Source organism: Diadema antillarum, unplaced genomic scaffold, assembly GCF_040938485.1.
Source record: "Diadema antillarum isolate AM-2024a unplaced genomic scaffold, OU_Dant_1.0 seq00001863_RagTag, whole genome shotgun sequence".
NCBI lineage: Eukaryota > Metazoa > Echinodermata > Echinoidea > Diadematoida > Diadematidae > Diadema > Diadema antillarum.
The window spans coordinates 50,225-72,537 of NW_027272533.1; the positions used below are offsets into that span (position 1 = coordinate 50,225).

Here is a 22,313-nt window from a genome sequence, read left to right on the forward strand (position 1 = left end):
ATCCTCTGCTATTTAAAGGAATCGTGTGATCCAGGTCAGCCCATCATGACACATATCACATGATCAATTTGGCAACGTCATGCCATCTTCTGACGGCCATTTGGAATTTGCAGTTACTCTGGCTCCGTGAAGGTGTCTCTTAGAAACAAAAGAGAACTTACAAACAAAATTGGCATACCCGTGAATCTACATCCCTGTGGAAAATTCACCAACTACCTGTAGTTCTGGCAAATTTGTAACAGTGTCTATATCAGATATAATCGAAATTATTTTGTCTGTGCGAGGGTAAGCCACATTGCGGGATGGCTTGTAAGTGGTACGGCTTGAGGCAGGTCACTGCTGGTCATTTAAGAGCAGATGGCTGGCCGGACACTTCGTTGAAACTCGTCGGGACTTCATTAATTGAGAAGCTGCTTGGCCCTCAACTGTCTTCGACCTTTCCCTATACTGTAGTCATACGATCAAGGCAGGGGTACCTGCAGAATTGGTGTGTGGGGGTGTGTTTGTGTTTGTGGTTTGTGGTTGTGTTTGTGTTTGTATACATGTGTATGTTTCTGTAGAGGTATCAACTTTGTAACAAAACATTTCAGTACCTCAATAATTCATATTGCAGAACTGGCCCCCAGGAGGGACATTTGCATTTTTTTCTTCTTCTTCTTTAAGTATCTGCTCAGTCTCATGTTTCATTCAACGAGTAATAGATATTAACTCCCTTTAACCCGTTGAGGACGGTCTGATTTTGCTACAACACGCATTTCCCATAGACACCTGCCCGAGTATACTCGAGACTCGTTCTCAACGGGTTAATGTATTGATCTCCTGTAGACCTTTGGTAAACACAAAATGGAACACAACGACAAGAAGAAACACGTGAAATCTTTCCCCCGAGAAAGAAAAGACAAACTGTTGCCTGTATGTTCCATCATTATGTCAATACAAGATGATTTCTGTCGAGAGTGATTTTTTTTTTCTCCCTCATTTATAAATGCTGCCCTCTCCCGTTTTGTTCATGCCAACCGGGATATAATAGGGATGGTAGATCATATCTTTTCAAATGACATGGGCTGCGTTTATCATCTTTCCCATATTTGGAACACGTTTCAATACCCACTATCAAAACACATACGCAAACACCTTTCGGATCGCATTTCTCGAGTTGTTGCATTTTTTTTATCTCCGTCGTGAGTTGAGAGAGAGGTCTTTTCACTGTGCAGTTTGACCTGAGGAGCAGGGATGTGTGCAGCTGTAGTTGGCAGTGGTTGGCGTGAGCAGGTTCGAGCTGTAGACACATTTCAAAATGACTCTGCGTTTTATCATCATCACAGAAACATGCTTCTGGCTCAAACACATTTGTGATCACACTTTTTTTGGGCATTTCAAAGAGCTTTGTGTTTTATCATGTGCCTAAAACTCCCTGAAAGTTGTTTGGAAACCTTGATTTTGTGGCAGAAGTGAGTTGGTAAATGCACCCAAAGGTTTTAGGCATGAAGAGGCACAACTGCTGCATGGTATACAGTATGCCAATAGAGGCATATCAGGAGGGAATGGACAAGCTATATTAATTTCTCATCTTGTGCAGCTTAATATGCAGCTTTTAGTTCCCTACCGGCAAACTCAAACTTGCTTTCTCAGAATGTACTGACTGCCTGCAATCAAATTTGATGACTTGGCCTAATTGAAAGTCGACCTTGACTGAAGACAGACTGTGGAATGCCATCCTCACCAAATGGGGGCATAAGCCATGATGTTCAAATTTGTCTCAAAATTCAGATACCAGTGGTATATCTGGGTTTATCCAGTTTAGATGTGACATAAAAAGTGGGTAAATGATAGATGAGAAATTTCTGCTAGAAACTTGAACGTGGATGATGTGCCAGAACAAAGCAGGTCATGGCAGAGATGCATCAAGAGATATCTACTATCATAAGTTTGGCTCAGAAATGAGTGTGGCATTGTATGGGACAGGAGATGCCCAAATTAATATTCATCAATGTAATGCTAATGAGGACCAATCAGAATTGAGATCCTCAATCATGAGATGAGGAAAAAAAGAAAGAAAGAGTGCATTGAGCCAGCACCACGCCCCCTTTTTCCAAGAGTGTGTACAAAAAATGCGTGGTTGGCCTAATTTAATCTGGGAGGCGGAGTTGCCAGGCCCAACTCATGAATATGTATATATGCTAATTACTGCCATCACCTCATAAATCACTTGGACTATAGACCCTTATGTTTTATGGAGACATGAAGAAGACTAGAGAGAGAGAGAGAAAGAGAGGGAGAGAGAGAGAGTAAGAGGAGACAATGCAAACAAGGAAAGGGAGGTTACTTTTCTGCAATGCTATACTTCCTTTACACGCAGGAGTTTTATCTATTTTTTAGCAAGAGTTTGCCTGGTATGTATTCTCGGGAGACGACCAGTGAAAGTAAGGAGAGGGCCGGGAGAGAGAGAAAAAAAAAAGCGGGTGTTTCATCGGAGCCGTGTATCGCGTTCCCCCTGATTACGACACTTTGACAGGGGCGGCGGTTTGCAGTTTCACTCGGCGTTGAACGGGAATATCGGCCGAGGCCCCGGCCCACTAAAGCGAGAGGGGCTTGGGAGATTTCTACCTGGTGCATTAACGCCTAATCAAGTAATAATTATCGGCCATGTCGGCTCTGCGGATAAATGCGCTGTCCAGCTCTGGGAGGTAAGTGAGCGAGCGGGGGAAAAAAAACAGTGTCTGCAAATTGTCAGCTTAGCATTCATGTTTAAAAGTCTCATTCATTTTAGTTTCTTCCGTGTGTGTGTTTGTGTGTATGTGCGGTGCGTGTGTATGAATTGTCACAGTGTTTTGATACCAAACACACTTTAGATTAAGTCCTGGAGTCCGGAATGGGGACGATGAAAGTCACACCGGGGTGCTTGGTTACATAATTCTCACACGTGATACCACACCGCACAGGGCCAAACTGAAACTAATCCACTCCCAACCATCAATTAGGACCTCTCTGTTACAGGTTTCGAGAGATTAAAATTGTTTTGTGTCAGTGTGTGTGTATGTGTGTGTTTGTCTGTTATTTTTGCACACACAAAATGGGCAAATAACATTTCATCGTATACAACTTGTCCAAGGGGATGAGGACTTCATTTGACCGATGCCGCCGGCCAGTGGGAGATTAGCTGGATTCGCTGCCCAGAAACATGGCTTGGGTTTCAAGTGGAAATTATTCATCATGAGAGTTTCTTGAGCAGTTTTTTTTTTTCTCTTTCTCCCTTCCAGAGCATGTTGCCTGCCATTTTGCCACAAAATTTATATTTATGTATAAATGCATTGGAAACTGCAAGGTATTGAGAAGATACCTGGTATATTATTATCAACTGTAAAACCTGGAATGGTCACATGCATTTTTAATTTCTGCGAAATTTCGCGAAAGCCAAGATTCACAAAATTAAAATAGCACGCAAAAGTTCTTGTCTACGTTTTTTATGTGTATGCGTTGAATGCCAGTGACAATGCGGGAATTTTTTTTTTTGTGGCCATGATAAGAGACCTTTGGCTCCAATTCACAAAAATTTCATTCTGCAAAAGAAAGACCATCGGCTCCAATTCATGAAAATTTCATACCGTAAAAATATCTGGTTGCGTTACAGTATAATTCATGCTCATCATGCTCTGTTTTGATTATTTGTTGGATAGCCCTTGTATTGTCCAAGGATAAACCTCTTGACTCCACATAGGACTCAGGTTGCTCCAAAACAAAAATGGAATCCTATGATTCACAGGGTAAGAAATTCACATGCTGTTTAGTCTTTTTCTTATTCTTACCTCCACCAATGAAGAAGGTTATGTTTTTGTTTGTTTATTTGTTTGTTTGTTTGCAAAATAACTCAAAAAGTTGCAAATGGATTTGGGTGAAACTTACAGGAAAAGTTGAAGCTGACCCAATGAACAGATGGTTGAATTGTGGTAGTGATCTTGGAATTTGTATTAGTTTTTGAAGGATTTTTAAAAATCTTTTGGTAAACTCTTGAGGGTCAATGAACTTGGGAGTTCAAGCTGCGCATATTTGAGGTTTCCATATGCGCACTAAGGCATGTGCTCTGCTCAGGCAAGGTGCCGCGCAGCTGGAAGCTGATGACGTAAACAAATGGCGTCTATATTGGAAAATTGGGTGATTTTCAGCATCCGTGTGTAATATGGGTGGAAGTAAGCTGCTTGGTGGAGGTCTGCGCTCTCCGAGTGCTTTTCTAATTTTTTAATACCGGTATAATTGTTTTATTTGAGCGAAGGGTTAATTTTGCTTGAGGTTTATCATGTTTTTCACTTTATTACCAGAAGTTTTCCGCCCAGTGTTTCTGATTTTTCATGGCATATTCACTTGAAAGATGTCACTACGGGTATATTATTGACACATCACTTTGATACATTATAAATGTAATGCATGAACATCTCTTGGAATTAATGGAAATAAACTTTTTTTCTTAGACTTTATAATATGCTTTATTTATATATTTGCACGTATATATTTGTATATTTCTTTATATAGGTATTAACAACAAGGAAAGAAAAACTATGTCTACAAATATATAAATGATACACTGAAGTTTTCACAGAAAAGTATGAAAATCAATATTTCTCTTTGCCCGGTCAGAAGGAGGAAATAAAATTTTTATCAACAGATGAACGAAAAAAAAAACTTCCTGATATGAGTGGAATTTGTGTCAAAATATGCGCATACCCAACGTTTGTCATCGTGGTCATTTCCTGATTGCCGTACCTTCCCAGTTCTTCATAATGAGTGCTTGAAGTAGGTTTCCTTGTATACATGCTATCCTGCTTTGTTGTATATCTTAAGAGGAATATGATATATTAATAAGCATGTAAAATTCTGTTCATATGCTATGATAATTGTACTTGTGCCTCCCTATGGTAGGGTTCTATTATATAGCAAAGGAAAAAAAAAACAAATAACATTTTGTTTATTTTCACCCAGTGACCCTAAATGAAAGGGCGGGGGAACAAATTTATTTATTTATTTATTTATTTTTCTGGTCAGTAAAGATCACTTTTTAGAAGCAAGATATTTCTTGATCTCCAACCTCTTGCTGCACAATGTAGATTTCGTGGGTATTCTAATATGTTCTGCAAATGATTTTTTTTAGTCTACCTCATCAAAATCACATTTATTTTATGTATCATAAGTCAGTTGATATGCATTTCATGTATATCTTTATCTGTCTATCTATCTATATCTATCTATCCATCTATCTGTGTGTGGTGTAGATGCATAATGTGGAATAGTAATGACTGTCATATATACATATAAATGCTGAATTTAGCATATTGTCTATGTGAAGATGTTGTAAAACTCAACTGTACATTTAGAAATTTCCATCACTGTCATGACCTTACAAAAAATGAACTGAAAGAGTTGAATATCAGGCAACACTCAAATGTTTGTGCGCACAAAACATATTGATATGTTTCACGCTTTTGCAATACCTGAAGGCCTATTAGTTCATATAACTAACAAAGGTATATTATGTATTTCTATATCTTTTTCAAACTGTCTTGTGGAAGACATCATCTTTTTGTGCTCTGTCATCAACATTATGGACATAAAATACAAACTTTACCACATACCAATCTGAGTATTTTTCAGGCAAGTTGCAATGACAATTTGACATTAGGGTAAAATGTGTATTCTCTGGGAATTCAATAATTATTTCAGACTTGTTTGTTTGCCTTCCAATAGTCCAGACTTTTATTAGTGATGGCTGTCTACATATCGTATGTTGCTGAGGTTTAGAAGAGCCATGAACACCATGCTGTCCTGTAGTTCAATACATGTTGAGGACTGTCCGATTTTGCTACAACATGCATTTCCCATAGACAACTGCCCGAGTATACTGGGGACTCGTCCTCAATGGGCCAACCAGTTACTCGCTGGTTCAATGTTAATCATGTACTACAATCCATGGAGCATTTCTACATCTTCCATAGGTAATAGGGTTAACTGCCTTGCAATTTTCCCTTGTTGTAACTCATTATTACATTCCCAACACGTGCTTTAATAAGTGAACTTGACGAAGGACAATTTTGATATTTAAGCAGGTGTAGAAAGTGGAAGTTTGGATGAATATTTTCTTTGAAAATATGTCCGGCCGAGTGGGAAGTGTTGAACCCCACCTATCCTGCCACATTCTTGGTCTTTTCCCCTCTTCCTTTTTTCTTTTTTTTTTCTCTCTCTCTTTCTTTTTAAAATGTATGCGTGTTTGGTCATCTCTGTGGTCGTTCAAGAAAAAAACAACAACAACAGGAAATATCATGCGATCCGATGCAATGAGCATCCTCTGTGATACGAGATTCCTTGTGTGTGTACGCCTGAAATCCAAACGTGGTTGCACCCTGTGTGCATTTATCATTGATTGGTCCTCGTTCTTCGTCCACCATGTGTGTGCCGGGATTGCTCGCTCACTCACATGACGCTGGCAACATGTATGATTATGATGTTCAAATTCAAATCAGTTTAGATGAAATTTTATTTCCAATAATGATTTCATAGCATAATTGTCCATTCAAGAATATATGACAGTAAAGATGTGCTTCCATGTTGAGAATCACTTTGAATGATGAAAATAATGACAAAACAAAACAAATAAGCTGTATTTATTTTCAATGGCATTGATAAACAAGACAAGTAATGTCTGTGGAAGTAAGATCATGTTCTTAGTTCTTAGGCCAAGATATCACTGTTTGATATGGTTAGCTACAATGTAGTTATTTTTTTTTCATAAAGAAAAGAAGAACATCCACCCTCAAATCATTATCACCTACACTGATATTTGTGTTGGTAGAGCTAGTATGTAGTCATTTAATATAAAATGCTTAAGAGTTCACTTTTTCCTGAAAGTCATGATAGTGTTATAGTGTATGTTGTTTGTTTTTTTATTTCATGTCTCAAATTACTCATTTTCTCTTCTTAATCTTAAAAGACTTGGTGTATTTTGACTGGTCGTCAGATTCCAGTATAATATAAAGTTTTTACATGTGCATTTTATCAAGCTTTCATGATATTTTTTTTTGAGAATTAAAAATTGAAATGGATATGTCTCGGGACATATTTGTGATTTCTTCTGATTTGCTCTGGCGGGATAGTGAAGATGTTACTTATCGAGTGTTAGGTTTTGTAGTTATGATTCAATTTCATGGAACGATGAAATAAAATACCCTGGTGTAGATGACCTGCTCGTATCATTGATATCTTAGACTATTAAAAAGAAAAAAAGTAAGCTTAGTTTCATGAGATGAAATTTCATTCCATCTGCCCCAATCCCCCCCCCCTTCCCTTACCTCTTAATTTGAATTTTGATTATGATGTAGATTTAGGAAAGGTGGAATCTGCACAAGTTTTGGAAGCCTTTCTGAAAGTGTGTATTCCTTAACTCTAATAGAGTTTTCTTTCAGATTAAAAAAAGGGGGCTACCAGCACTGCCTTCAACTTTCTTTGACCGGGAGAAGAATTTATGAGTCTGTTGTGATAGAAGCTTATGATTACTTGGCATTTAGAGAGAGAGAGAAAAAAGATAACTCATACTAGTATGACAATTGCTTATACTGAAGTCTGATTGTGTGGAGTCCAATGATCGTTGCAAAGACAGGTTTACTTAAAGAGATCGTATAGTTTTGGTTAAGAACTAACTTGAGGTTTTCAACATTTTTTGGTGAAATAATGAGAAACCTCTTATGAAATGTGAAGGTGCATGTGATTCCAAGAGGAATTCAATGTTTATTTGATGAAAATTGGTTTTGAAATGGCTGAGATATCCAAAACAGAGCAATCCTAATAAAAGGTGGGACCCACCTTTTATTTTGATTGCTTTGTTTTACTTTGTTTTTGGATGTCTCAGGCATTCCAAAACTGATTTTCATCAGATAAACTTTGAATTCCTCTTAGAATGGTATGCCCTATGCTATTTCATATGTGGTTTCTTGGTATCTTACAAAAAGTTAAAAGGCCAATTCTCACCTCAACCAATACTATACCATCCCTTTAAACTCAGAAGACTACCGTTCATTATATTTCTGACAGCTGTTGTTTTTCTTTATTGGATTTCAGACATGGAGTCAAATTTGTTTGACTGAATGTAATGTTTTACTATATAATGTGGATTTTAAGCTTCCATAAAAAAAGTACTGTATGTTGCAATGCTTTTTGCTTATTCTTGGGCATATGATATGATGTTTTTATTCCTCTGGAACTTCTCCAGTAGGATTGTTTTGCTTATCAAATCTGAAGGCGATGCAAAGATATGAAAAAAAAAGATGATACGTCTGACAGGTGATGTTTGTTTCAACGTAACTAAAAAGGGAGCATTGTCCTGTATTGTTTTTGTATCGTGATTTTTTTTTTTGTGTGTGTGTGGCGCATCAAAAGATACCCTCTGCGTGAACAATGCATGCTGCAAACTCTGTTGTTTCAGAGCAGGCTGCAATAAACAAGCATATAAACTTTAATGGGCGTTTCTACAAGAGTTAAGTTAGAGTTCATCAGCGCTGCTTGTTTGTTTGACGCAAACAGGAATTCTCTGACAGAATGCCAGCAGTCGTATCTTCCCCTTCTGACCCGCCGTTGTAACTTATCCCTCCATGCGTCAAACTTTTACCCCCAATTCATTTAGAAGCAAACAAAAGAAGATTCCTTTTGTTGTTGTTTTTCCTTTCTACATAATTTGGTTCTCTTAATTTGTTTTGGTTTGGTTTTGTTTTTTCCCTCCAAAGTTTTAGGGAGGATTCCAAAAGCCAGGCAAAGACCGATACCATTAGGAAGTCAACAACTTTTCTTACCGACCCCACAGGATATCCTCAGAAGCTAAAACCACATGGAAGTGACGTTGTCCCATCACCTGGCCCGTGGGCGGAAGTTAGCACCTCACCTGGTGATGATGGGGGTCCAAAAAAAAAAAGAATGGGGGGGGGGGGAAGTGCATTTAATCAGTTAAGATCCAAGTGTGTTCAATCGACAATTTCCTATTTGGCCTGTTCCACTTTCAAATGGGAAGTAGCCTCATTCTTTCACAATCCTTTCAAACTCCTACAAGAGTGTCACGAGTATAAATAAATAGTGTCACCTTTACCTGTGGGGTGGTGTTTGGCAAATTTGGATGCGGGAACAACAAACATCCTGTTCTCATCATTGTGAATGTCAAGATGTTTCCCCCTTTTTTTTATTTTGGTATCTTATTCGTCATTAGAAATTCCCTGTTTATGTTGTATTATGTTCTATATATTGTGCCATTGGATTCTATTTCCCCCTTCCAGCATCCCCATTATGCATTCTCCACATTGCAGTAGAGCACATTATCTTCACCATGAAACGTCACATATATACAAGGAATACGTACCATCACTTACCTCTGAGTGATTGTAAGGTCTATTACCCTTAAAGGGATGGTATAGTATTGATTGTGGTGAGGATTCAGCTTTTAATGTATTGCGAGATGTTTCAGAAACCACTTAAATATTGGCATCAATCTTTAGTGATAACCAATATCTGAACTCTTTTTGACTCTTTAAAACTTGATAGTGTGTTCATCTGTATCGGATATCATTTTTGTTATCTTGAGCTTGTCATCTGCACTTCTTTTTCTACGACAAATGTATTGGCACTCATTTGATAGAAAAAGATGCAGTAAAACAATTTGTTTGTTGAGAGTCATTATTTTTATCACTGAAGTATGTGCAGGTCATGATCGGTAACAATATTTAATGAAACTCTATATCTATACTGTACTTTAACTCTGATACAATGCACTCCAAGCAGAACAAATATCTACACAAAGTTGATTACCTAGCGTAGCAAAGAACATTTTGTTTTATTTATTTATTTATTTATTTATCTTGTTTTTGTTTTTTTGTTTTTTTGGGGGGATTATGATTAAAACAGCAGAGATTACAGTGGCCTATAGTCTTCATTGTAACTGGGGCGTGGTGCCTGGCATAGAGTTCGAGAAAAGTTAAGATTTTTTTTTTTTTAATCCAAGTCTGGCAGCAATTCCATACCCTTGCACTCCAAGCAAAGCCAATTTTGGCTCAACTTCAGAGTGATTAGTTCGATCTCGGGGAGTATTTGGTGTCACGAGGAACATATGCTGAAATAGAGAGAAAGAGAGAGAGAAAGGAAGGAAAAAAGAAAGTCCCTCCAATTTTGGCATTGGCACCACTCAATTTTGGTCATCTCCCGCTGCTCTTCTGCCCGAGGACCAGTTTGTGGAATGGAGAGTTTATTTTCATTCACCTTGAATCCTCTCATCTTCTCCTTTATCCTCATCATTTGACCTTTCTTCTTCTTCTTCTTCTTCTTCTTCTTCTTCTTCTTCTTCTTCTTCTTCTTCTTCTTCTTCTTCTTCTTCTTCCTCTTCTTCTTCTTCTTCGTCTTCTACTTCTGCTACTACTTACAGTATTCTTCTTTTTCTTGTTTTTCTACTATTACTACTACTACTACTACTACTGCTACTACTACTACTACTACTACTACTACTACTTCTTCTTCTTCTTTTCTTCTACTACTAATTCTTCTTCTACTTCTACTTCTACTTCTACTACTTCTTCTTATTCTTCTTCTACTATACTACTTTTTCTATTTGCACTCTCTCTCTCATTCATTGCTGCTGCCTAGTTGTTGCATTATTTGGGCATCTCTCAGTCTATCATCTATAGGGGAAGGAACAAATTTTTGTTGTTTTTTTTTCTCTTTCTTCTTCTGTTGCTGCCATGAAACAACCATTTCACAATGTGACTTTGAAGTAGCTATTTTGGTCATATGACAATTTCAAGCTTTCTTAGAAGTCAACTTTATACATTTTATCTTTAAGCATACTCTGACTCACAAATATACACCTGCCTGCGCGTACATCACACTCAACACAATTTTGACTCTGTACAACTCAATGCTTTCTGTAGTGCCATGTATTTACAATACTGATATTCTGATATTGTAATCCCTTGTATTTATCTATGCTTACCCGTGTCTTAAATGCCTACATGCATTTTATGTATTTACCGATGTGCAAGCATGCATGCAAACAAAACAGATTTCTAATAGAAATGGACAATGAAATGAAAATTAGTGGAGTGTAAAACCCTGAATATTACTTATCATGAATTTGCATGAAGGCACTAGCTATTAAAACTTGTCTGCATTTCACGGAGAGACTGTTGTAATTACAAGGAAAATTTCTGACTGTGTTTTGAGTCCAGGGAATAAAATGCTTTCTTTCGTGCGCTAAGCAAACAAGGACTGTTATCTCAACGATACCTCAGACATGTAACCATGGCAACCGTTTCATAGACGTCCACTCATACCGGATGAATTTTTCCTCGGGCTACGTTGTCATCTGAAAAGCTGCAGTTCTCGTAATTTTGCAGGACATTTTTTTTTTTGTCTTTCTATGTTATCTGCATTATTGGTTTCACCAAAGTTCGTCTGAACTGATTACAATTTTGAAGCAAGGTGATGGTGAGCAAAACATACGTAAGAGTTGACCATCTATTGGTTAGGTGATGACAGAATTTATCAAAATGCTGTGATAGATGTTCTTCTTCTTGTAATCATGAATGTTTCTGATGTATCTCAATACCTGCTTTAGTATTATAAGGATAAAAAGAGTATACTTCTAACCAATTGATGACATATTCGTAGTCTTTAAAAGGCTACCTGTAGATTGGTGTAAGAGATCAAAGCAATATATCTGTTTGTGTTGGACCAGTTGTCAATCGTTCTTATCGTCAAGTTTGCTGGCCATATTTGAACTTTTCTTTCTCATTTGAATGCTTGTTGTTGCTTTCCGCTGTATGCATTATCCATCGCAAATTAATTTTTCTGTCTCCAGAGAGCAAAGAATCTATTCAAATCAAGAGGAACTTGTAATCTTTGAGGCAAGGTTATTTATGGTTCCGAGAGCTCCATTTGTATATGCAACCATTTTTGGCTCAAATGTTTCCATGAGCAATTTCAGTTGCCATGTTTCAACTGTCATTTCTGAATGAGAAGCTGGTTTGAATTTTTACCGTTCACATTATTGTACAGCAAATTGAATCATGGAATCCGTGTGGTACAGTATTTCATTGTAGGATAGAATAATTAGAGCAAAGCATGTATATACTTGGCAATATGTAGTAGAGTTGTTGGTGCATATTTCTTTCTTTTTTTTTTTACATTCTTGAATTATGATTCATTCTGAAGTGATGCCGTGACAACCAACGCGGAGAAAACACGCCTCACTCACTCCATGTTCTTTCCTCCACCCTTGTGCCGGAGGCGCTTGCGTTTGTGCGTCATTACGAGCACGTTGAAAACGCTTTCATGAACATGGATTGTATGTTGACCAGCTAGTCAAGCAGTACAAAGTCTTCCATCATAATGATGCTTTGAGGATTGTAACAAAAATTAAGAACCTTGGCGGTATTATGATGTCCTTGTAAAAGACTGAACTGGAAATGTACCATGCTTTATGAAGGGAGACTTGATATCAGCCTTCATTACTTTCCTCTGTTAACATTCTAAACATCAGGTCAAGTTATTATAACATCGCCTCATTTGATTTGCACATATAGTTTCAAATTATAGACGCATGAGTTTAATAGTCAAGACAACAAATTAGGTGATCCTTTAAAGCATGAAATGAGATTGCTAGTCGATGGTATAACATGTCAATAGCTGAAAGAAGGATATTAGTAAGCTGCTGCTATTATTGAACAAAGTTGTGCCTAATGGCATGTCAACGAAATTGAATTTCAGATGGAGATTAAAGCATGAAATAGTAAAAAAATTGCAAGTTTCACTCTGATTGTGTCACAGTGATGATGTCATAAAAATGGGAAAAAAGCATAGTCATAATAATGTATGATAAGAAAGATGTTATGTCAGGACACTATTCATTTGATATGCTGTAAATTTGTGCAAAATATGGGATTGGCAGGGCATCTATTTCCCAAGATACAGGAATACAATGTTTGACATTTGACCCTTATTTTCATAGCCAAGATTGCATCCAAGCAAGAAGGTGCTATTTTTCGTAATGAATCATTTGAAATGGTATAAATTTGTGTAAAGAATTTGGGTGATACGATGAATTGTTCCCGAGCTGTTGCCAAAATGTGACATGAATAAAACCCCATGAGAAAAATGACTGCCACAGAAACATCATGTAAAATTATTAGACTTGCCCGATTCATTTCAATTGATGTTTTTAAATACCTTTAAATTGACAAATCATGTAATTCAATTGAAAGACAATTGTATTATTTGTAACATACTGAAATTTGGGTGAAAGTCAGGTAAGGATAATTGAGATATGCTCAAGTGTATTTGAAATTTAATGATGTCATCTTCAAATTACTTTTTTTATTTTTTTTTAGTTTAATGATGTCACATTTGGTGTGTTTTTTTCAGCCTTAATGACCCATCAAATCACATCTACAGCTCATCAGCATTTATGATATATAAAATTGGGTTCATCGTCCATCCTAACAAACTATAATGGATTAAGAAATCAGGGTCAGTAATTTCGCTGGATATCATGTATTAGTTAATTTTGTTAAATTTGATGAATTTTTTCATCGAGAAATATGAAAATGAATTGAAATTGAATTGAAATTGAAATTGAATTGAATTGAAATGAATTTGTGAGAAGCCAAGATTCACAAAAGTGAAATGCAGGGGAAAGTTGCTGTCTACACAATGCATTGAATGCCGGTGCCAATTTGTGCAAGTTTCATGCCGCGAATGAGTCTGGTTTAACAGTAATAGAGATTTTCATCTTGCTATTTCAATATTTTTCCTGTTATGTTTGTATTCTGTTTTATATTTTAACTATAAGTGTGTCTTCCAAAGTTATGCCCTGATACAGGACAAACTTCTAACCATATATTTCCATCTCTATCCCCCCCCCCCTCTCTCTCTCTTATCACTTTTGCCCGGTCATGCACAGCCAAGCCTATCCACACATTTTGCCCACCCCGTCAGCGCAGGGCGGGAACTTCCCTCCGATCGGCTCCCAGACGCAGGCCGGCACGTTTGGGTCACAGAACGCCTCCAGTTACCCCTACTCGGCCCAGACGGGTCAGTCGCCGTATGGGATTGTAGGACAGACCATGTCGTACGGTGAGCACTCCATCATCAGATCTGTTTGGGGGGGGGGGGGTAATGGGGATGGGAGAAGAAGGAGGTGAGAAGAACGAAAGCAGACAAATATGTTTTGATTTACTACCAGGATGTCTGTAATAGAAAGTGGGTTTTTTCTCCTGTTTTGTTTTGTTCTTTTGTATGATTGTGTGATTATTCACACATTTATAAAGGGCATATTCCAAGGCAAGTTTTGTTAGACATGACGCAATGTTTTCTGTGCAGGGTTTAAACTTGAAGAATATTTTAGGCCCTGTAGCAATTAGTTGGTAGAAAGTTTATTTAAGAAATATATATCTATGTATTATTGACAGAAAAATATCATAGCAGTTCAATCAAATTCGTAGTAGCCAAATGACCACAAAGATGGCATAAGGAATGACTAAGGGGCACTGATTATATGAAAGGCTAAGATTTAAGTTATCATATATGTCAGGATGGCAAAAGAAAGAAAATGAAAGAATGAAATGATATTCCACCCATTATACATACACCAAAGGAGTTATGTGCATGTATCCTGTTTATGTATGTTACTGTATATGGTACTTATGTTTTCATGTAATCAATTTGTGCTTGTGCATGCATGCTCTCTGTGATATTTGTAAATGGTGTGTGTTCCTGCATGTGATGTAGATTATACTATACGTGTGGGAACATGGCATGGTAACGCATACAGTGAATCAGATGTAACTCTCAAAAGTGCTGTGAAAGTCTGTAGACAATGGATTCTGAAGAAGAACTTGTGACAACCGAATCACATACTATTGTGCCTTAAGAAATATTATGCCCTCAGTCACTCTTAAAATAGAATAACTTCGCTTAATTAACCTGTTGAGGACAACCTGATTTTGCTACAACATGCATTTCCCAGTATCATAGACACTTGCCCGAGTATACTAGGGACTCGTCCTCAACGGGTTAAGAAATATTGCCCTCGGTCAATGTTGAGCAGAATTACTTTGCTTGAGGGAGCCTTGCTGCTCTTATCCTACAAGGGGAACGAGAGGGGTGTTCAGATACCGGTATTCAAAGCCAGAAGGGTAGCAGGTTGGTCCCTGATGAATCCTTAGAAGTATCCTACTTTCTGACTTCAATGTCTACTTTGATAAGCTGCATGTTAAGTCATTGAGGACCAGCTGATTTTGCTATAACACACATTTTGAACAGACACCTGCCCGAGTATACTTCAAACTAGTCCTCGTTGCAGTGGTTTGAAATAAGAATGGCAGTCAGAGAATATCAGATCTGTGGAGGTTCTGTTAGAGAAGAAACGGACAAGAAACAAAAAACAGAAAGAGTAGGAAGAAGATGATGACATAGAAGATGGAGTAGAATAAGGAACAGAAAGATGATGGTGATGGTGATGGTGATGGTGATGGTGATGGTGATGGTGGTATTCAAAGAGATAAAGAAATTAAAAGGAAAAGAAGACCAAGTAAAAGGAAGAAGAAGCAAATGGAGTAGAGATGGAGGGATGGGGAGTGCCTTGGGGATGTGTTGTTGACGAAAGTGGTGCAGAAAATGGAGAGGCAGCCGGATTGGGGACGGGCCGGGAAAAATGTGCGAGCTGAATTTACACGAAGTCAGGTGCTGTGGACAAGAGAAGCCAAATGAACCCAAGAGATTAAAGAACGAGGATAACAAGAAATAAATGAGATAAGAAAAGGAGAAAAAAAGGGACAGGTGTAGATACTGGAATGAGAAGACAAAAAAAAAGAAGATTGCAAATCAAGATCTCCGATAATCATTCAGTATCATGTTAGACCGTTCCCGCGGTAACGGATACCAGTCTTGTGTCATCTGAACCTCAGACTCCTAGCGTGGTCATCATCTTCATTAATGCTGCAATTAGCTGCATAAGGCAAAGGATTTTTTTCTCTCTCTTTTTCGTTTAAGTTTCTTCTCCAGCAGAAGAAGAAAGAAAAATGAGTAAAGATTGGACAGCTGGCGGGAGAGGCACAAGAAGAAATCAAGCCACTCTTGCTGGGGCTGAACATAATTGTGGAAAATTGCTTGTATCATTCTACAACTTGTGGGGTTTCTGCAAGCCATTGCTCTTTGCTATTTTTGTTTTTGTGCTGTTTTGTTTTTTGGGGATTGGGAAATGATTGTATTTGATGATGGTACAGGGTTCACAAAAAGTTTCCACAATGAAAAAAAAAAAAAAAAAAAAACGTCAGTTGCGAGTAAAGCTGACCCAACTATATATTTTATTCTCAAAAGTCATCCACAAGTTCATGAGCACATCATATCTTTGTTGTTATTGTTGATGTCAAGAGAGATCCACCAAGGGCCCAAAGCCTGCCAATGCAAAGACCTTACAAGAATATGAGCACATCATATCTATGCTTTTGATGTCATTGTTTATATCAATACAGATTCATCAAGGGCCAAAACCCTGCTAATTCATAGGCCTACCATGATATTTACATTAGAAATCAACTGCTCCCTTGCGCCGAGGCAACTGTAGGATGGCCTGAAAAAAGGAAGAGACTTTTTGTTTAAACTGTCTCAATGCCAACTAGTTCCTGTACTGTAGAACTGCCTGTATACATGTAGTGATAAAGTTTTATGGAAATTGTCCTTGCCAATTTACTTGTAATATAGGCAAGCCTGGCACATGTAGTCAAGGCATTTGCAATGATAAAAGAAATACACTTTTTTTTTAGATGTAGCTCTTTTTTTTTCTTTTTGGTATTGCTAGTAATATACAACAACAGTTCATACTCTAAAAAAGTTGCATAGTTCCTTTTTTCAACTTTATCTTCTATGTTCAACTTCCATTACATATCACTATTCTCCCATTTTTGCACTCTCATACTTCTGGTGTGATGTGTGCAATGTTTGAGAAAAAAAAAATGCTTTAACTCTGTTGGCCAAGAATGATTCGGCATAAAATGTATGGCTGCTGTCATTTATAGAATGATTAATAATGTACTAAGCATTCATTGTGCACAATTTTTTCCAGTTCTTTTTACCCAGAAAAAAGAGAAGTTTTTGTGATTTCTTCTACCACCCATGTACTTCTTGCTGGCAAATATTTCCACCTTTAATGATATCTTTTTTTGTTCTTTTCTTCTTGTTTCTTTTATTGTTTGTCCCTAAGTCACAAAATATCATTCTATCACTTTCTTAATTCATAATTATGTCCATGTTTAGAAATGCTCTCTTTCTTTCTATTTGATTCAATTTTCTTTCAGGCCTTTTATCTTCACCAGCATTCTCTCACACTCTTTATATCTCTCTCTCTCTGACTGCCCATTATATGTTTCTCTTCTTTCTTACCTTCTGTCTCATTTTTCCTCCCTTCCCTTCATCCATCTAAACTTCTTTCTCTTTCTCCTCGACAACTGAACACCTATCATTCTTTTCCTTGTTCTGGTAATCTGCCATTCATCAATTCTTCTTTTGCTTTACTCTTTTTAATATTTCATCTACTTTACCTACCATCTCTCTCTCCCTCTCTCTCTCTATGTACAGTACGTATGTATATATCTATTTATCTCTCAATCTATCTATCTCTCTTTATATATCTCTCTGTTTCTCTATCTTTCTCTCTTTCTATCCATCTATATCTCTCTATATATCTTTTTATCTCTATCAGTTTAATTCTCTCTTTCCATCTACCACTCTATCTATTTTCCTGATTGCCATAGCTCTGGTTTTATTCAGATCCAACTGCTCATGGACTACTGAGCATCCGATCTGATATACCTTTTGCCGCACGCAACGGATTCCCCGTGCGTGTGTTCCCTCTACTTGTCCGCTCGCTTGCTGGATGAATCAGATCTCTCGCGTAGCGTGTTCTGTCCGCGTTGACGACGGCGGGGTGTTTACCCAGCTCTTATCTGGCCGTCGTTACGGTCAGAGCTATCAAACCGCAAATGAAGAGGGGGGTAGAGTTTGGAGAAGAGAACAAGCGACAAAGAAGGGGGTGAAAAAAAATCAATGAGACAGAGATGGCACATTTCTGTGTGTGTTGGCTGACAAATATCGTCACTATCTAATTCGTGCGGTGTATCTGCCGCTTCTTATTTCTCGTGGGGGCTTTTTGAGATTTTTAGCTCACCTGAGCCAAAGGCTCAAGTGAGCTATTGCGATCGCCCTTCGTCCGGCGTCCGTCGTGCGTCGTGCGTCGTGCGTCGTCCGTCGTCCGTCGTCCGTCGTCCGTCGTCCGTCGTGCGTCGTGCGTAAACTTTTTACATTTTCATCTTCTTCTTGAAAACCCCATGACCGATTTTCATCAAACTTGGCAGGTAGCATCCCTAGGGGGTTAGGAACTCAATTTGTTAAAATGGGCACCATGCCCCACCCAGGGGGCCCCCAGGGGGGCCCAAACCCCCCAAAATTAAGGAATCTGTAAAAATCTTCTTCTCTAGAACCAGAAGTGATAGAGCTAAGTTAATACTATGAGTTAGTACATTGATGACTGTAGTTTCAAGTTTGTTCATGGCAGAATCAGGGGTGCCCCCCTTGGGACCCAGGGGAGGGGGGTGGGGAAGGGTTCTAATGGGGCCTAAATTGTACATTTTCATCTTCTTCTTGAGAACTCCATGACCCATTTTCACCAAACTTGGCAGGTAGCATCCCTAGGGGGTTAGGAACTCCATTTGTTAAAATGGGCACCATGACCCACCCAGGGGGCCCCCAGGGGGCCCAAACCCCCCAAAATTAAGGAATCCGCAAAAATCTTCTTCTCTAGAACCAGAAGTGATAGAGCTAGGTTAATACTATGAGTTAGCACATTGATGACTGTAGTTTCAAGTTTGTTCATGGCAGAATCAGGGGTGCCCCCCTTGGGACCCAGGGGGGGGGGGGGGGGTGAGGAGGGGTCCTAATGGGGCCTAAATTGTACATTTTTATCTTCTTCTTGAGAACCCCATGACCCATTTTCACCAAACTTGGCAGGTAGCATTCCTAGGGGGTTAGGATCTCAATTTGTTAAAATGGGCACCATGCCCCGCCCAGGGGGCCCCCAGGGGGCCCAAACCCCCCAAATGAAGGAATCTTTAAAAATCTTCTCTAGAATCAGAAGTTATAGAGCTGAGATAATACTATGAGTGAGTACATTAATGACTGTAGTTTCAAGTTTGTTCATAGGAGATCCAGGGGTGCCCCTCTTGGGGGTAGGGGGGGGGGGGGTGGTTGGAAGGGTCCAAATGGGGGCCTGAATTGTACATTTTCATCTTCTTCCTGAAAACCTCATGATGGATTTTTGTCAAACTTGGCAGGTAGCATCCCTAGGTGGTCAGGATCTAAATTTATCAAACTGGGCACCATGCCCCACCCAGAGGGCCCCAGGGGGCCCCAATTCCCCCAAATTAAGGAATCTTGAAAAAATTGGGCCCTTATTGTACATTTTCATCTTCCACTTGAGAATGCCTCGTCAAATTTTGGTAGAGCTGTGAATAATTTAGATTAGTGACTGCGTGAAAGGTGAACTTGCGATACTCAGGTGAGCGCTAGACCCGCGGGTCTCTTGTTCTGTGCTGTCGCTACTCCCCTCCTCACACCGTGACAAAATATGGACATTATCATAAAGTGGAATGTTGGAGTATGGTGGTGAATTGGCAAGCACACACCTCGGCAAAGGATTTTTTTTTGTGTGTGGAATGAGAAATATATCAAGAACTCTCCGAATTGTGCTTCTTTTTTCTTTTGTTGATCACTTGTATATTTTGGCTGTGGTGTTTTTTTTTTTTTTTTGGGGGGGTGATTACAGTTTATATTGCAAAAAAACAAAAGATGTTAAAAATGCAGAATTAATATATGTGGAAAATATCAGATGACATGCTGCTCTTTAATTATAAAACTAGTCAAGCTAATAGTTTCATCTATACGCAAAATTATTTATCGGGGACCCATTGTAAAGTTGTACTTACAGGACTTAAAGTCATGGAAAGAAATTTGATAGTTAAAGTTAGATTGGGATTTTTTATGAAATTACTCAGAAATAATAATTTTGTTTTTAAGTCAGCACACGCACATAAAGACGCACACATGGTTCACCTACATTAATCGTGGAGGTTAAGGTTTCTGCCCCATCTTAAAGTTAATGACCACCTAACGACAGCATAATTTCTATCTCCCTTTCATCTCTCCTCACCCTCCCCCCCCCCCCCTTTCTCGATGCCACAAGATTTGCCTACCAGCATCTCTGCGCCTGTGTAGCGAGCACCCTTTGCTTTAAAAAAAAAAAAAAAAAGCTCTACCTACCTGTAACTCCGGCTTGGGTGACCCCCTTACCAGCTGTTTTCTCACACTTCTGCTCTTCAGCCTTTGCAATTTCTTTTTTTTCCCTTTTTTTTTAAGGAAGGTCGAAAAAGGAGGGTACTTAGATGACTCGTTGATATAGAAAGAAATTCCCCTTTCAATGTATAAAGTCCTGATAGAGTCATGTGGTTATCATACCAGGACTTTATGTGGGGGTGTTAAAGAGGTTCTTTTTTCTTCTTCTAATTCTTCCCTTATCGTCTTTGTAAAACAAGCAACCCACGGGTGTGTTGGTTCTTGAAACACTCATAAATGTGTCAATCATTCGCATTTTATGAAAAAGGAAAAAGTGGAGAAAGAATGGCTGTGGGCCATCATCAATTTGCGAAGCAAAACACGTTTGTGTAGCGTGTAAAACTAGTAATTAGATGGAAAAAGCAGAACACTAAACTGGATGGTGCTGTATGTTAATCTGGTTGTCTGTGCTGCATGATGGAAAAACAAGCATTGATGTTTTTTTCCAGTTGTTGTGGACAGAAAAAAAAAAGTTTCTCCATATTTGATGGCAGACAGATTCAGAATCTGAGCTGAAATTTTGTATTTGCCAACGTTTTTGTTTTTGTTTTCCTTATAGAGAAACAATGTTTCCTATATCTCAGGTCAATTATTTGGATAAGGGTTCATGATTTTACTGACTTGGTAAAATATATTTGATTAATTCTCTTTTTCCTCAATCTTAACCCGTTGAGGACAGACTAATTTTGTTACTACACACATTTCCCATAGACACTTGTCTGAGTGTACTCGGGACTCGTCCTCAATGGGTTAAAAAAAAGAATAGAAAGAAAAAGTTATTACTCATAAAAACTCATTTTTGCTACTTTTTTTCTTTTAAAACTCTATATGAAATAACTTCTTATTTTAATAAGAATCAGTGATTATTTAGTGGTTTATTTAGTAGAATCATCCTTACAGCCACTAAAGCTACATTACACATTGTTATTATTATCATCGTCATCATCATCATCATCATCATTAATATTATATACATTCACATATATATTTACAAAGCTGTATGTATACCACAAAGACATAGAATCAAAACCCATTACAACACAAAATAACCAGGCAGTTGAAATTCAGTGATAATATACTATTTCTAATGAAACAGCAAAATTAGTATAAATGGGAAAGAACACCAACGACACCACAATGTTACTTGCATAAAACTTGTACAATTGAAATATTAATAACAGTAACATCATTTCATATTTATTTTAGATGTTATTCAGACTTTTAGTCACGAGTATCTATCTAAATAAGTACTTGAGACTAGAATATCGAGAAACGTATATCTGATGAATGTGTCATTGTGTTAATGACCATGTGAAGTTAAGATTTAACTTTCTTTATTACAAATTATTATGTGTGACTGTTAAAAAATGTGATTTTATGTATTAACCCACAATGTGAAAACAATTGTGAGTGATGCTGTCCTGTACCAGTGCTTCCGTTTTGCATGCTTGTAAGTAATTCTTGTGCCTTCTGGTCTTGCGGATTGGAGCGCATCTTGCGACATCTTGCACCAGAACTCTCCCTCATCTTCTAAATCGAAGCCCCTCCTCAGATCGGTGGTAAAAAACAAAAAAGAGAATTAAAAAGAACACATTGTCAGTGAATTCATGCAGTGTGGTAGCTCTTTTTAGTAGGAAAATCACTCTATTTCTCCAGCTTCAACTTTGCCCCACCTCGCATTCATTCGTATAAGGTGGTTTTGCTTTTAAGTCCGTGATTTCATATTTTCATCTCCGACTGCATCCATTGCCACTCTAATAGCCTTAAATGAACTGAAAATGCCCTTTAAAAATAAAAATGAAAAGGGAAGAAGATTGAGACAAAAAAAAAATTCACAGAAAATGCATCATAATCCTCAT

General features: G+C 38.0%; 1 protein-coding gene across 2 annotated transcripts in view; it reads left to right on the top strand.

The window, feature by feature from the left end:
• LOC139712826 (protein phosphatase EYA1-like) overlaps nt 1-22,313 on the top strand; it is a 134,254-nt gene that overhangs the window by 31,971 nt on the left and 79,970 nt on the right. Inside the window, exon 3 of one of the 2 annotated variants that reach the window (XM_071624616.1) lies at nt 13,973-14,145. In XM_071624616.1, coding sequence (XP_071480717.1) covers nt 13,973-14,145 — 173 coding nt within the window. Of the gene's footprint in view, nt 1-13,972; nt 14,146-22,313 lie in introns of those variants that run through there. The other variant, XM_071624617.1, reaches the window with a different exon arrangement.